At 41.6% G+C, this 15,129-nt stretch overlaps 2 protein-coding genes across 2 annotated transcripts in view; one reads left to right on the top strand and one right to left on the bottom strand.

The window, feature by feature from the left end:
- The window catches only part of zte38 (zebrafish testis-expressed 38), a 51,604-nt gene extending 48,950 nt beyond the window's left edge, over positions 1-2,654 (bottom strand). Inside the window, exon 1 of the mRNA XM_080195400.1 lies at positions 2,631-2,654. The gene's annotated coding sequence lies outside the window, so the exon portion shown is untranslated. The remainder of the gene's footprint in view (positions 1-2,630) is intronic.
- Positions 2,655-2,982: 328 nt separating this feature from the next.
- The window catches only part of dmap1 (DNA methyltransferase 1 associated protein 1), a 53,624-nt gene continuing 41,477 nt past the window's right edge, over positions 2,983-15,129 (top strand). The window contains exons 1-2 of the mRNA XM_080196545.1: positions 2,983-3,084; positions 13,555-13,662. Of these exons, the coding sequence (XP_080052671.1) occupies positions 13,564-13,662 (99 nt within the window). The 5' untranslated portion in view covers positions 2,983-3,084; positions 13,555-13,563. The remainder of the gene's footprint in view (positions 3,085-13,554; positions 13,663-15,129) is intronic.

Raw genomic sequence — 15,129 nt, 5'->3', positions numbered from 1 at the left:
AGTCTTGCAAGACTATTACTTCAGAGGAGACAACACTTATCCAACTCTCAAATGGTTACACATTGGATCTGTGGAGATAGAGCATGTCCTTGGCTCCATGTCAGATGGAAGGAGTTATGTTACCTTGGATATGCAATCCCATACATCTATCACACTCTTAAACTCCCTCCCTTACGAAAACATCAACGAGCAATTTCAGAGTCAAAATGGTTCTTTGGCATATTGTTTTCTCAATATGGAGTAGCCAAGGTGATACGAGAAATTATACTAATATGCTCCATTTTTAAACAAGTTGTCAATGAATCAGCCACTGCTATTACTAGGTAAATGACAAGATGGTTGCCATGCAAACCGTGGTACTTCAACATCGACTGGCATTGGATTAAATATTGGCAGAAAGGGTGGGACATGTGCAGTGATTGAATCAGAGTGTTGCATATACCAGATAGTTCAGAAAACATAACTAATCTGGTTGCTCATATCAAAAAAGAGGTGGAGAAACTTATATAGCCCTATCCATTTACTCTAGGTGTTTGGTTCACTGGCTGGCTAGGCTCTTTGGGAACATCAATCCTACAAGGGATTGGATTATTTCTCATTGTAATCCTAGTGTTGGTGGTGATCATAAACATGCTTAAATGTGGTTGTGCACAATCAGTTAAGTCCATAGAAGGTACAGCATCAGTGATGGCAGTCAGGGCAAGGAAGAAAAGATACCAGAGGTCAAGTCATCCTTCGGGATTTAAGAACAAGTACTGGAACACATCTATTTATTGGCCTAATCTTGGGTTAGCCAAGGGCCAGAAGGGGGACCTGTAGAAGGGGGTATAGAAACCCCTGGGATTTTGAAAACTATTAAAACAATGTAGACTAGTTTAGAATAGGGATGTGTCTCATATATACCGTAAGGAATCACAAAGTGTCCCATATATGAATCATAGAATTCCTACAGTACAGAAGGAGGCCAGTCGACCCATCAAGTCTACCAACCACAATCCCACTGAAGCTTATTCCTGTAACCCCATGCATTTATGCTGCTAATTCCCCTCACACTAGGGTCAATTTAGCATAGCCAATCAACCTAACCTGCACATCTTTGGACTGTGGAAAGAAACTGGAACACCTGGAGGAAATCCATGCAGACATGGGGAGAATGTGCAAACTCCATATAGACAGTGATGCAAGGCTGTAATTAAACCTGGGGCCGTGATGAGGCAGTAGTGCTAACCACTGTGCCACCATGCCGCATATTGTCTATATGGACACATATATAATCATTGGCAAAGAATTTTGAACAAGTATTGTAGATTTAAAATGTATTTTGAAATGTCTTGTAAGCTTTGGTCAAGATGCAGCCTGCCCCAAAGCATAATGGGAAACATGCAGAACTAGACAGGCCACACTCTTTGGAAGCAACAAGATACAGAATATATTCTCTATTATCAATAGGAGACCCTGCAGCTGCAAACTACCAAGGTTTTAAAATGAATGGAGGTAATTAACTTATCACTGCAGTGAATAGAACTGATTTTACTGGTAAGTGATAACTAGCAGACAGAGTGTGATTCCCTTTCAGTTCCCACAGTTTGCAGGTGGTGAGGATGATCCTTGAATGGACTGGATTTGTGTAGGTAGGGTTGCTAGGCAGTGGAGGGGAAGAATTTCTGGTTACAACTGACCAACAGATTCCCAATTTGGCCAAAAGGTAGAATGCTATTGGCCAAGGTAAATAATGTGTATTAATGTAATTGGATCATCCAGTTTTGATGACAGGTTGGGCAGGAGCAATAAACCTTTGAAAACGTATATCTGTTTTACATATGTACTGTAACATCACAGAGAAGTTCAAATCTCCTGGCTGTCTCTCTCGCAATGTGTATTGGTCAATAAAGAACATCTTTAATTGTATACTGTCTTTCATGAGTCTTTGTATCAGCTGAGTTCAGCTCAATAAATGGCACCAGAAGGAAGCTACCAGAAAATCCTCTTACAATGGTATTTCTCTTTTACCTGTAGTTTCTCTATTACCTGCTTTTTAAATACCTGATGTTTCTATATTACCTGGTATTGAGTCCCTGTAGTTTCTCTAGTCCCTAGTTTTTCTGTATAACCTGGGATTTCTCTATTAATCAAAGAGGCCCAACTTATCCATGTCACCCTTTTTTAACCCTTAGGCTAGTCCCACTTGCCCACATCCCTCTATACCCATCTTACCCATGTAACTGTCGAAACACTTAAGACAAAATTGTACCCATCTCTACTACCATCTCTGGCAGCTTGTTCCAGTCATCACTCTCTGAAAAAAACTGCCCCTCTAGGCCCTTTTGTATTTCTCCCCTATCACCTTAAACCTATGCCTTCTAGTTTTAAGACTCCTGTTACCTATATTACCTGGTGTTTCTCTATAAGCTATTTTCAATACCTGGTGTTTTTCTATTATCTGGTGGTTCTCTTGTTGTTTTTCTCTACCACCTGGTGTTTCTTAACCACTTGCCTCCTATTACCTGGCGTTTCTCTAGCACCTGTTCCTCTCTATTACTTGGTGTTTGTCTATTATTTGGTGTTTCTCTCTATTATCTGGCGTTTGTTTCTCTCTATTACCTGATGTTCGTCTATTACCCGATACCTACCCCTCGCGCTCTCCCTCCCTCCAGCTGCTCTCCGGCACTCTGTCACGTGCCGACTCTCGAGCGGACTCCTCTCGCGCGCTTTCCGCGCCGGGCGCTCTCGCCCCTCCCCGCACCAGCGGAGAAAAGCTCCAGTCAAACGTCGCGCAAATTGAGTAACAAATATGTCAGTATTAAGCGGTGGCTTATTTCCTTTTTTACAAAGGACATGTTAACACCGTTCAGGCCCAACTCAGTGAGCCATTTCCAGCTTTTGTTTAAACTGTTAGTCCGATTACCAGCGGGGGGACTACAACTTCCGAGATGCTGCGCGGTGTGCACATGCGCGTTGTGGACAGGCGGCTTTCCCGCCATGCAGTGGGGTCGGTGCCGGTTGTTGGGCCGGCAGCAGCAGGAGGGGCAGCAACTGGAGATCAACACAGGAAAGTAAAGCCTGTGTTTGGGGTCAATAATCAAGGTATCTGTTTAACCGTTTATAATCGGGTGATGTAAACACCGTAATTATTTGTCCACCTTGATAGTTTTCATTGCAGAGCTGAGAATGAAGAGTTTGGGCCTAGCTGTAAGAAGGATCCCCAACACAAAAAAAAGCCATGTTATTGCTGTCCGTCCTGTCGGAGTGAAACGTCCAGCAGGTGGAAGCATATTTCAGTTCTGAACTGTTTCTGCACTTGGTCAAAGCGTTGAAATAATTTGCACGTTATAACCAATTTACGTGCATATACTAAAGAAAGATGTGTTGGTTATGTGCATTAGCCATGTTAAATTCTCTCTCAATGTACCCGAATAGGAGCTGGAGTGTGGCAACTAGGAGATTTTCACACTAACTTCATTGCAGTGTTAATGTAAGCCTACTTGTGACAATTAAATTTAATAAAAATGCTGGCATATTTAGTAAATAACCCTGGAGGTCATGCGTACTCGATGTATTTGGATGCCTTGGACTAAACAAAAACATGTCGTTGGGTGACTGAATTACTGCTCCAGTAGTTTCTGTTTTTTGCGATCTTGATCGTCTTTTGAAACTTTGCCTTTGTATTGAAAAGGCTGATGAAATGGACACTTGATGGGTAAAGTTTAATGCATAGTGCAAAGAAATGCATTTGAGTACAAAGTTTAATAGTTTCTTCTTTAACTTAGAATGCAAGTGGTTTTGCGTGACATTTTTTCACTCGTGGTATTAATGTAATTGGAATCTTTGTATTTCAGATGGTATGCTATTAGTGAGGAGTTTATACTTTGATTTTAAATGAGCGCCCTGGTAATATGGTGACAATGATCAGAGACTAGAAAACAAGTTTCATTTCTAATTTAAATTGATTCATTTTTAAAATTGTCTAGATTTTTGACTAGAACCATGACAATAGAAAGAAGAAAATAAGTTTTTTTCAGTGGGGAAATAGGGATACCTATTAGGGATTGTCGAGCAGTGCAGATACTATGGCTGGCATACAATACCCAAGGTTTTGTGTAATGTTACAGGAAGACTGAACTATCCTGAGTATCTGCATAGTGGTAATTTAATAAGAAATGCACACAATGGATTTTGAGGGAAGAAGTCCTTCCTGACCAAAAAAAAACACCTTGACTTGAAGACATTAGAGATTAAATGGCTTGAGGTACTTGAAAGCTTAGTTCCACATGAAAGACTTCTAATTAAACTAAGCTTTGCGCAAATCTGGTTTTAAAAATAGAAAGCAGAATGCCATTGCTGTATACTGACAATAACCTCCACTAATGGTTCTACAATCCCCAAATCTAGTTGAACTGTGAAAACTGAGGCAGAGTGCTTAGAGATATGTCAATTCTTCACAATCCACTACAAGATTGCCTCCTTCGTCTCTTACAGGTCTGTCCCTAATTTTTTTCTATCCTTTTATTGCAAATGGATTTATAATCTAGAATTCTCTGCCTAACACCACTGTGGGCGGATTGTTATGATCAAGATTGTAGCAGTTCAAGGAGAAGGCCCAACATCATCATCGCAAGACAAATAGGAAAAGTCATATAAAACCCTTCTAATGCTCTGCTTTTAGTTAATCCTATCTCTTAGATTTTCTAATCTCCTTCTTTGTACCGTTCTGTAATGTTTGTATTTGCCATAGCTTTCATTTTTATGACTGACAATGATATGGGCAAAGACTGATGAAATAGACACACGTTGGATAAAATTTAATGTATAGTGCAAAGCAATGTATTTGAGTACAAAGAATGCGGAGATGCATTATAAATTAGATGAAACAAATATATAGGAGCCATTGAACAGAGTATTTGTGCACACAGTTTTGAAGCTGGCAGGACAAGCAGCAAAGGCTATTAAAACATACTAAATCATGGGATTTATAAACAGAAACCTAGAGTACAAAAGTAAGAAAGTTATACTATCCCTTTAACACATCACTGACCAGATTGTGCCCAATTCTGGGCATCAATTTTTAGGAATATTTTTGAAAAGGTGCAGAGGAGATTTATTAGAATTAGCTATGAGGAGTTTCAGTAAGGTTGATAAATTAGAAGTTGGAGTTATTTTCCTTGGAGCAAAAAACATTATTGGGAAATTTAAATTAGTTTTGATTTGATTTATTTTTGTCACTTATTAGCATACAGTGAAAAGTATTGTTTCTTGTGTGCTACACTGACAAAGCATACTGTTCATGGAGAAGGAGAGGAGAGATTGCAGAATGTAGTGTTACAGTCATAGCTAGGGTGTAGAGAAAGATCAACTTAGTGTGAGGTAGGTCCATTCAAAAGTCTGATGGCAGCAGAGAAGAAACTATTCTTGAGTCGGTTGGTACGTGACCTCAGACTTTTGTATCTTTTTGTGACTGAAGAAGGTGAAAGAGAGAATGTTCGGGTTGCGTGATGTCCTTAATTATGCTGGCTGCTTTGCCAAGGTAGCGGGAAGTGTAGACAGAGTCAGTGGATGGGAGGCTGGTTTGCGTGATGGATTGGGCTATATTCATGACCTTTTGTGTTTCTTTGTGGTCTTGGGCAGAGCAGGAGCCATACCAAGTTGTGGTACAACCAGAAAGAATGCTTTCTGTGGTGCATCTGTAAATGTTGGTGAGAGTCATAGCTGACATGCCAAATTTCCTTAGTCTTCTGAGAAAGTAGATGCGTTGGTGGGCTTTCTTAACTATAGGGTCGGCATGGGGGGGACCAGGACAGGTGGTTGGTGATCTGGACACCTAAAAACTTGAAGCTTTCGACCCTTTCTACTTCATCTCCATTGATGTATGCAGGGGCTTCCCGAAGTCGATAAGCACCTCCTTCGTTTTGTTGACATTGAGGGAGAGGGTATTGTCGCTGCACCAGTTCTCCATGTTCTCTATCTCATTCATGTACTCTGTCTCGTCATTGTTTGTGATCCGATCCATTACGGTGGTGTCGTCAGCAAACTTGAAAATCAGATTGGAGGGGAATTTGGCCACACAGTCATAGATGTATAAGGAGTATAGTAGGGGACTGGGACCATAGCCTTCTGGAGCACTTGTTGAGGGTGATCATGGAGGAGGTTTGTTGCCTATCCTTATTGATTGTCGTCTGTGAGTTAGGTTGTTCTAAGTTGTGGTGCATCTTCACTGGCAGGAAGTTAGTACAGTAAGAAGTCTGACAACACCAGGTTTTAGTCCAACCGATTTATTTGTTAGTAAATGCACAAGCTTTTGGGTTAGTCCCTTCGTCAGGTGAATGGAGAGTTCTGGCCTCAGACAGAGCATATAAAGCACAGACTGTTTACAGATTACTGATTAGAATGCGAATCTTTACACCTAACCTGCTGTTCAAGTCTTGAAGTGGCCGACAATGTGAGTGGAAGGAGCACTGATTACAGGTTAAAGAGATGTGTATTGTCTCCAGACAGTACAGTGAGTGAGGTTTTGCAAACCCAGGCAAGTGTTGGGGGTTACAGATAATGCGACATGAACCCAAGATCCTTGTTGAGACTGTCCTCATGTGTGTGGAACTTGGAAGTTCCACACACATTCTCCATTCACCTGACGAAGGGACTAACCCGAAAGCTTGTGCGTTTACTATCAAATAAATCGGTTGGACTAAAACCTGGTGTTGTCAGACTTTTTACTGTGTTTACCCCAGTCCAACGCCGGCACATCCACATCAGGAAGTTAGTAACCAGAGGGCTCAGATTTAAGGTAATTGGTAAGAGATCCAGAGAGGAGGTGAGTGGTGGCTTCTTTACACAGCAAATTGGATGTTCTGAAATACAAAATCAAAATACCAGGGATGCTGGAAATCTGAAATGAAAGGAAAAAGTAGAAAAGTTCAGCAGGTCTGGCAGACTCTTTGGAATGTACTACGTGCGGGGCTATGGAGACTGATTCAGTGGCAACTTTTAAAGGCAAACTGTATAAATATGTATAACAACAAATTTGCAAGATATAGCGGGAGAAAGAACAGGGGAATGAAGCTAATTTTTCTTACGAAGATTCTGCCTGGGCATAAGGGCCTAAAGGTTTCCTCTTAGGTGTTTGACTCTGATTCTAATACCTGGCACGAAAGCACTAAATGTTTCTGAAGTTGCAACTCAACCTGATCTCTTTCTTCATCTCTGCAGCCCAGTTTTTAGTACACTCTCCTGGAATGTACACTCTCCTTTCTCCTTTTTTGAATAGTTCTCATTGATTTGTTGTTCTGTTCATTAGTTGTTTGTTTCCATTTTAATTGGGAAAGTGTTTATTCAGTCATGTAAACTTGTTTTTGTTTATTCAGTTTTGTTTCTTAGAAAGAAAGACTTCCATTAATAAGTACTTTTCATGACCATAGGTCATCTCAAAGAACTTTTTGAAGTGTATATAGAAACAGCAATGTGACAATGACAGGATATGCTTGAGGGATAAATATTTGCCAGGATACCAAGTATAACTGTCCCCCACAGTGCTGCTCCATTTGATGACAGCATCCGCTCAAACTAATTATATTCTCTGATGCAAAGTATTGTGGATGCTGGAAATCTGAAATACAAAGATGCTGAAAAAAGTCAGGAGCAGTTGACTGGAAGTTCTCAACATTGTTTGACTTGATGCCGTGAAGTCTCCTGGCATCAAGTCAAACATGGGCAAGGAAACCTCCTGCTGATTACCACCCTTTCTCATCCTCTTAGCTGATGATGAACTACTCCTCCTCATTTAATACCAATTGGAATAGGCATTGAAGGTGCCAAAGAGAGTGGGGGTCAACGGGTGCTATTCGGATTGGCGGATGGTGACTAGTGGAGTGCCCCAGGGGTCGGTGCTGGGGCCTCAGCTTTTTACCATTTATATAGATGATCTGGAGGAGGGAACCGAGTGTAGGGTGTCGAAATTTGCTGATGACACCAAGGTTGGGGGAACGGCAAATTGTGCAGAGGGTGTGGAGAGTCTGCAGAAGGACCTAGATAGGCTGGGCGAATGGGCCAGGAAATGGCAAATGGAATTTAATGTTGGCAAGTGTGAGGTGGTCCACTTTGGTAGGAATAATGGTAGGAAGGACTGTTACTTCCGGGCGAAAAACTGCAGCAAGCGACGGTGCAGAGGGACCTCGGGGTCCTTGTGCATGAGTCGCAAAAACCCAGCTTGCAGGTGCAGCAGGTGGTCAGGAAGGCGAATGGGATGCTGGCCTTCATAGCGAGGGGGATTGAATATAAAAGTAGGGAGGTCTTGCTGCAGCTGTATAGGGCATTGGTGAGGCCGCAGCTGGAGTACTGTGTGCAGTTTTGGGTGCCGCACCTGCGCAAAGATATTTTGGCTTTGGAGGGAGTGCAGAGGAGGTTTACTAGGCTGATGCCGGAGTTGAGGGGGTTGAGCTATGAGGAGAGGCTGAATAAACTAGGCTTGTACTCGTTAGAGTTTAGAAGAATGAGGGGAGATCTCATTGAGACGTATAAGATGATGAATGGGATGTTTAGGATAGAGGTGGAGAGACTCTTCCCGCTCAAAAAAGACAGTAGGACTAGGGGGCACAGCCTCAGGATAAAGGGGGGGGCGGTTTAGAACGGAGTTGAGGAGGAACTTCTTCACTCAAAGGGTGGTGAATCTCTGGAATTCTCTGCCCGTTGAAGTGGTGGAGGCTGCCTCGCTAAATATTTTTAAGACGTGGGTTGATGGGTTTTTGATAAGAGAGGGGATTAAGGGTTATGGGGAGAGGGCGGGAAAGTGGAACTGAGCCACGACAGATCAGCCATGATCTTATTGAATGGCGGGGCAGGCTCGAAGGGCTAGATGGCCTACTCCTGCTCCTATTTCTTATGTTCTTCTTATAAAATGAACTCTGGGTGGGGCATTCAAGGTCCATCATCAAGAGTGACTACTGAGCTGGCTGAGTCCTAAAGAACACACCTGAAGGTTCAATCTAGCAGCTAATGAAGGAACCACCAGGAGGGATAAACCTGCTTGAGCTTGTCCTATATATGAATGAGGGAAATGAGTGTATTATTGCCAAGTTTACAGATGACACAGAAATAGGTGGGAAAGCAAGTGGTGAGAATGACAAGAGTGAGGGATATAGACAGGTTAGGTGGGTGGGCAAAACTTGGCAGATGGAATACAATGTAGGAAGATGTGAAATTATGCACTTTCGTAGGAAGAGTAAAGGAGCTGAATATTATTCAAATGGAGAAAGACTGCAAAATACTGCAGCACAGAGGGATTTGGGAGACTTGTGCATAAATCACAAAAAGCTAGCATGCAAGCTTAGCAGTTAATGGGGGAAGCAAATGAATTGTTGACCTTTATTTCAATGGAATAGGGATAGAAAAATAGGGGAGACTTGTTAAAACTATACAAGGCACTAGTAACACTGCACCTGGAATACAGTGAAAAGTTTTGGACCCGTAATCTAAACAAAGACATATTTGAATTGGAGACAGCCCAGAGAAGGTTCACTAGTTTGATCTTGGGTATGGAAGAATTTTTCTTATGAGTAGAGGTTGAGTTGATTTGACCTGTACTCATTGGAGTTTAGAAGAATAGAGGTAACCTTTTCGAGTTTCTCAAGGGGCTTGACGGGTAGATATTAAAAAGTTGTTTATCCTGATGGGACAGTCTAGTACCAGAGGACATAATCTTGAGTAGGGTGGCACCCACTTAAGATAGCGATGAGGAGGAATTTCTTCTCTTTGAGGGTAGTGAATCTGTGGAATTCTTTATTGCAAAGGACTGTAGGGTCTTTAAATATGTTCAATGCAGGGACAGACAGATTTTTAAATTAGTAAGGGAATCATGGGTTATGGGGATAAGAATGGAAAGCGGAGTTGAGGATTATCAGATCAGTCATGAAGTCAGCGAATGATGGCGCAGACTCAATAGGTCAAATGATGTGCTGCTTCTCCTACAAATTATGGTCTCCCCAATCTATTGCATCTGTCCATGACAGTATTGTAGGGGTGACTACCACACTGTTCTTGTGGAGCTGAAGTCCTGCCTTCACATTTAGGATACCCTATGTCATGTTGTGTGGCACTACCACTGTGCTAAATGGGATAGATTTAAAACCGATCTAGCAACTCAAAACTGAGTATCCATGAGGTACTGTGGGCTAACACAGTAAAAGGTCTGACAACACCAGGTTTTAGTCCAACCGATTTATTTGATAGTAAGCTCACAAGCTTTCGGGTTAGCCCCTTCGTCAGGTGAATGGAGAGTTCTGGCCTCAGACAGAGCATATAAGGCACAGACAGTTTAGAGATTACTGATTAGAATGCGAATCTTTACACCTAACCTGCTGTTCAAGTCATGAATGTTGTCCCATTGTTTAAGAAGGGGAACAGAGACTTCCCCGGGAATTATAGACCGGTGAGTCTTTCTTCTGTTGTGGGCAAGGTTTTAGAAAAAATTATTAGGGATAGGATTTATAGTTGGAGAGTAATGAATTGATTGGAGATAGTCAGCATGGTTTTGTGGAGGGTAGGTCGTACCTTACTAACCTTATTGAGTTTTTTGAGAAAGTGACCAAAGAGGTGGATGGGGGTAAGGCAGTTGACGTGGTATATATGGACTTTAGTAAGGTGTTTGATAAGGTTCACCATGGAAGGCTTCTGCAGAAAATGCAGATGTATGGGATTGAGGGTGATTTAGGTAATTGGATCAGGAATTGGCTAGCAGATAGGAGACAGAGGGTGGTGGTTGATGGTAAGTATTCGTCATGGAGTTCAGTTATAAGTGGTGTGCCTCAGGGATCTGTTTTGGGGCCACTGCTGTTTGTAATTTTTATAAATGATCTGGATGTGGGTATAGTTTGATGGATTAGTAAATTTGCTGATGACACCAAAGTCGGAGGTGTGGTAGATAGTGAGGAAGGGTGTCATAGTTTACAAGGAGACTTGGACAAGTTGCAGAGCTGGGCCGAGAGGTGGCGGATGGAGTTTAATGCGGAAAAGTGTGAGGTAATTCACTTTGGCAGGAATAACAGATGTGTAGAGTATAAGGCTAACGGTAGGACTCTGAATAGTGTGGATGAACAGAGGGATCTAGGTGTATGTGTACATAAATCCCTGAAAGTTGGGAATCAAGTAGATAGGGTTGTTAGGAAGGCATACGGTGTCTTGGCGTTTATTGGTAGGGGGATTGAATTTAGGAGCCGCAGCGTCATGTTGCAACTGTACAAAACTCTGGTGCGGCCGCACTTGGAGTATTGTGTGCTGTTCTGGTCCCCACATTATAGGAAGGATGTGGAGGCTTTGGAGAGGGTGCAGAGGAGGTTTACCAGGATGTTGCCTGGTATGGAGGGGAGGTCCTATGAGGAGAGACTGAGGGATTTGAGGTTGTTTTCGTTAGAAAGAAGGCGGCTAAGAGGGGACCTTATTGAAACATATAAGATGATTAGAGGTTTAGATAGGGTGGACAGTGATAGCCTTTTTCCTCGGATGGAGAAAGCTAGCATGAGGGGGCATAGCTTTAAATTAAGGGGTGGTAGTTATAGGACGGATGTCAGGGGTAGGTTCTTTACCCAGAGGGTGGTGAGGGATTGGAATGCCCTGCCTGCTGCAGTTGTAAATGCGCCTAGTTTGGGGGCGTTTAAGAGATCCTTGGATAGATTTATGGATGGAAAGGGATTGGTTTAGGTTAGAGGGTCATTGCTTTTTAACTGGTCGGTGCAACATCATGGGCTGAAGGGCCTGTTCTGCGCTGTAATGTTCTATGTGGCTGACAATGTGTGTGGAAGGAGCACTGATCACAGGTTAAAGAGATGTGTATTGTCTCCAGACAGTACAGTGAGTGAGGTTTTGCAAACCCAGGCAAGTGTTGGGGGTTACAGATAGTGCGACATGAACCCAAGATCCCTGTTGAGACATGAGGATGGTCTCAACAGGGATCTTGGGTTCATGTCGCACTATCTGTAACCCCCAACACTTGCCTGGGTTTGCAAAACCTCACTCACTGTACTGTCTGGAGACAATACACATCTCTTTAACCTGTGATCAGTGCTCCTTCCACGCACATTGTCAGCCACTTCAGGACTTGAACAGCAGGTTAGGTGTAAAGATTTGCATTCTAATCAGTAATCTGTAAACTGTCTGTGCTTTATATGCTCTGTCTGAGGCCAGAACTCTCCATTCACCTGACGAAGGGGCTAACCCGAAAGCTTGTGAGCTTACTATCAAATAAATTGGTTGGACTAAAACCTGGTATTGTCAGACTTTTTACTGTGTTTACCCCAGTCCAACGCTGGCATATCCACATCATGAGTACTGTGGGCTGTCAGCAGCTGAATTGTACACAATTAAAATCTGAATCCTTATGGCCTGGGATATTCTCCATTCTACCATTAGGATCAAGTTGGGGATCAAACCTTCTTTAGTAAAGAGTGCAAGAGGGTGTATCAAGCATACCCAACAATGAGGTGAAGCTACCACATAGGACTTCTGTGCATGCTGCCAAACAATGGAAGCGACATGCAGTAGATAGAGCTAAGAGCAGCATGGTGGTGCAGTGGTTAGCGCTTGCCTGACAGCACCAGGGACCCAGGTTCGACTCCTGGCTTGTTTCACTGTTTGTGCTGAGTCTGCACGTTTTCCCTGTGTCTGCAGTGGTTTCCTCTGGGTGCTCCAATTTCCTCCCATGTTCTGAAAGATGTGCTGGTTAGTTGCATTGGCCATGCCAAATCCTCCTTCAGTGTACCTGAACAGGAGCTAGTGTGTGGCGACTAGGGGATTTTCACAGTAACTTCATTGCAGTGTTAATGTAAGATAACTTGTGACTAATAAATAAACTTTGGTTCTGGGATTGCTTTAATCAGATCTAAACTCTGCAGGCCTGTCACATTCAATAGTGAATGGCAGTGAGTGATTAAATACAGCTGGCCAACAGAGCAGAGAAAGCTGCATGTTCTCTGTGTGCTAGTAGGTGGAATGCAGGAGGAAGGGTGGATTCTGGTCGAAGAGACACATCCTACAATACTCTAATGACTTTGGAAGTTTTGTCCTGGCAAGATTGGAGGAGAATTAACTGGCATGGACATTTCTGCTGGTAATGGGTTTTGAGATACTTTGCAGACTTAAGGAGCGTTCTTTTGATAGTTGCTCAACATTATGACTCAGTGAAATGGAGATGCCTAGATCAGTTGCAAGCTGGGGGAGTGACTGTGGGCTGATTTCTATAAAGACTAATCCTGTGAAGAGCGTCCTGTAATGTACATGTGTGCAGCATGGGATTATCAATTATTTTAAATATTAAGGGTTATCTTTTCGGTAGTTTAGAGGGTTAGTTGCCTCCGAGGTAATGTTTCTATTAGTTGTGATATCCCATATTTGGGCACGGTGAATTGAAATCATACCATGGGTTTATGACACAGAAGTGTCTACAGTATTAAGATTCTGAAGTGTGCACAGAATGACAGAGTTCAATTGTCCGTCAGCATTGGAGTTTTAACCCAGGTCCAAGGGAGGCAACCTTCTTAAATTTCCTTCTTAAAATTTTGTTTTTCATCTCTACAGGTTCAAAAAATGGCTACAGGAGCAGATGTTCGTGATATCTTGGAGCTGGGGGGTGGTGACTCTGAAAACACACCGATCAGTAAAAAGGATATAATTAATTCAGATAAGGTGACATAATTATTTTTTTAAACTGCAGTGTTAATACTTTCAAAGTTAATATATAATGACCAAATTACTTATTGTTAATTGACTATTGATTGACATTCAATGAATTCATAGTGTCTCCATCATCATTAAATGTTGATGTAATGACACTGGGAGAAGGTGAATTGAAGGTGAACATGTAAGGATCCAAAGAGCAATAAAATTGCTATTGGAATTTGTGGTGGATAAATTTTGTTTCACCTCAAGCCTTAAAATTATTTCGGAGAGGTAATCTCATCTCTGAGTTTCTATTATTGCTATAAATCCCTTGAGTTTTGTGTTCTCAGTTTGTGGTTATATGAGTTCATCAGTGATGCTTACTGGTTTGCAATCAGTCCTAAACGTACTACCTTCTGTTTTTAAATAAACTTTTGGGCCTATTTGTTTGTATTACCTTAAAATATTTTTGTATTGTAGATTTTAAAAAAGATAGGCCAAAATCAGTAAATTTTTATTAGTGTTTAATTTAAATTAGCATTTTCTATTTCTCCACTCAATGCTCTGCATTGACAGAATTTGCCCTTATTATCAATGTTAAAGAACTCAGAAATGATGCAACACCACGTTTAAAATGAATAGAGATTGAATTCCAGTTCTTCCGTAATGGCGCTTAATTAAAAAGAACATGCTCCCGGTCATCTTGGAGTTCAATTTTGATGGGATTAGATTTTTCTTTGAGTAAGATCTGTGTATTTTTGAGGTCAGAAATGGCACTGAGCAAAGTACACTTCATATCACGTAATTTTCAATCACTGGTAATTAAGTCAGAACAATTCCTGCGGCAGCACTGATTAGGACATGTGGGCAGATGTTGGAGAAACAAAATAAGTAAAACTGTCGTTTTATCTACCATACTACTGATTAGATTTAAGCAACAGATGATTATGAGCCTTGCTTGGACATTTCATTTTTTTTCTTGCCAATTTTCTCTCTTTCCTAGTTTGAAATTTTTGATTCTGTTTCAATTGTGTCACCCATCTTCCAGAAGCTTAGTTGACTGGTCACATTTGAGCCTTAAGTTTTAACTCCTAGTTTTCCCTCTGCTGTGTTCCTTAATTTAAGTATTGGACTATCAGTCAGATTCAGTTCATGTCTGTACTAAATTTGTGTGTACGCTGTTCCAGCCGATGTCGCTGTAATTAAACCTTTAAAGTATTCTACTCCAGAATCTATATGCTAAGGCTAATTGTATCCCCATAATTGACCTGATTGAGAACAAATAATTCAGCATCGAGTGAATATTAAATATATAATGCACCTAATCAATGTGAAAATTCACTAAGTGGCAAGAAAGTTGTGGAATATTCCCTTTCTGTTTTTAAAAAAAACCCTTAAATGGAACTGAGTGCAATTAGTTTTCAACTTGTATTGTGGAAAATTACGTGAGGACTCCCACCGTATTGCTGTTTCATAATAGTCTTGCCATAAAGT

The sequence above is a fragment of the Carcharhinus amblyrhynchos genome, chromosome 9 (genome assembly GCF_965287045.1).
Source record: "Carcharhinus amblyrhynchos chromosome 9, sCarAmb.v2.hapA, whole genome shotgun sequence".
In the NCBI taxonomy this organism is placed as follows: Eukaryota; Metazoa; Chordata; class Chondrichthyes; order Carcharhiniformes; family Carcharhinidae; genus Carcharhinus; species Carcharhinus amblyrhynchos.
Note: the sequence above shows the minus strand (reverse complement) of the source record. Positions and strands in the feature narration are given on the sequence as shown.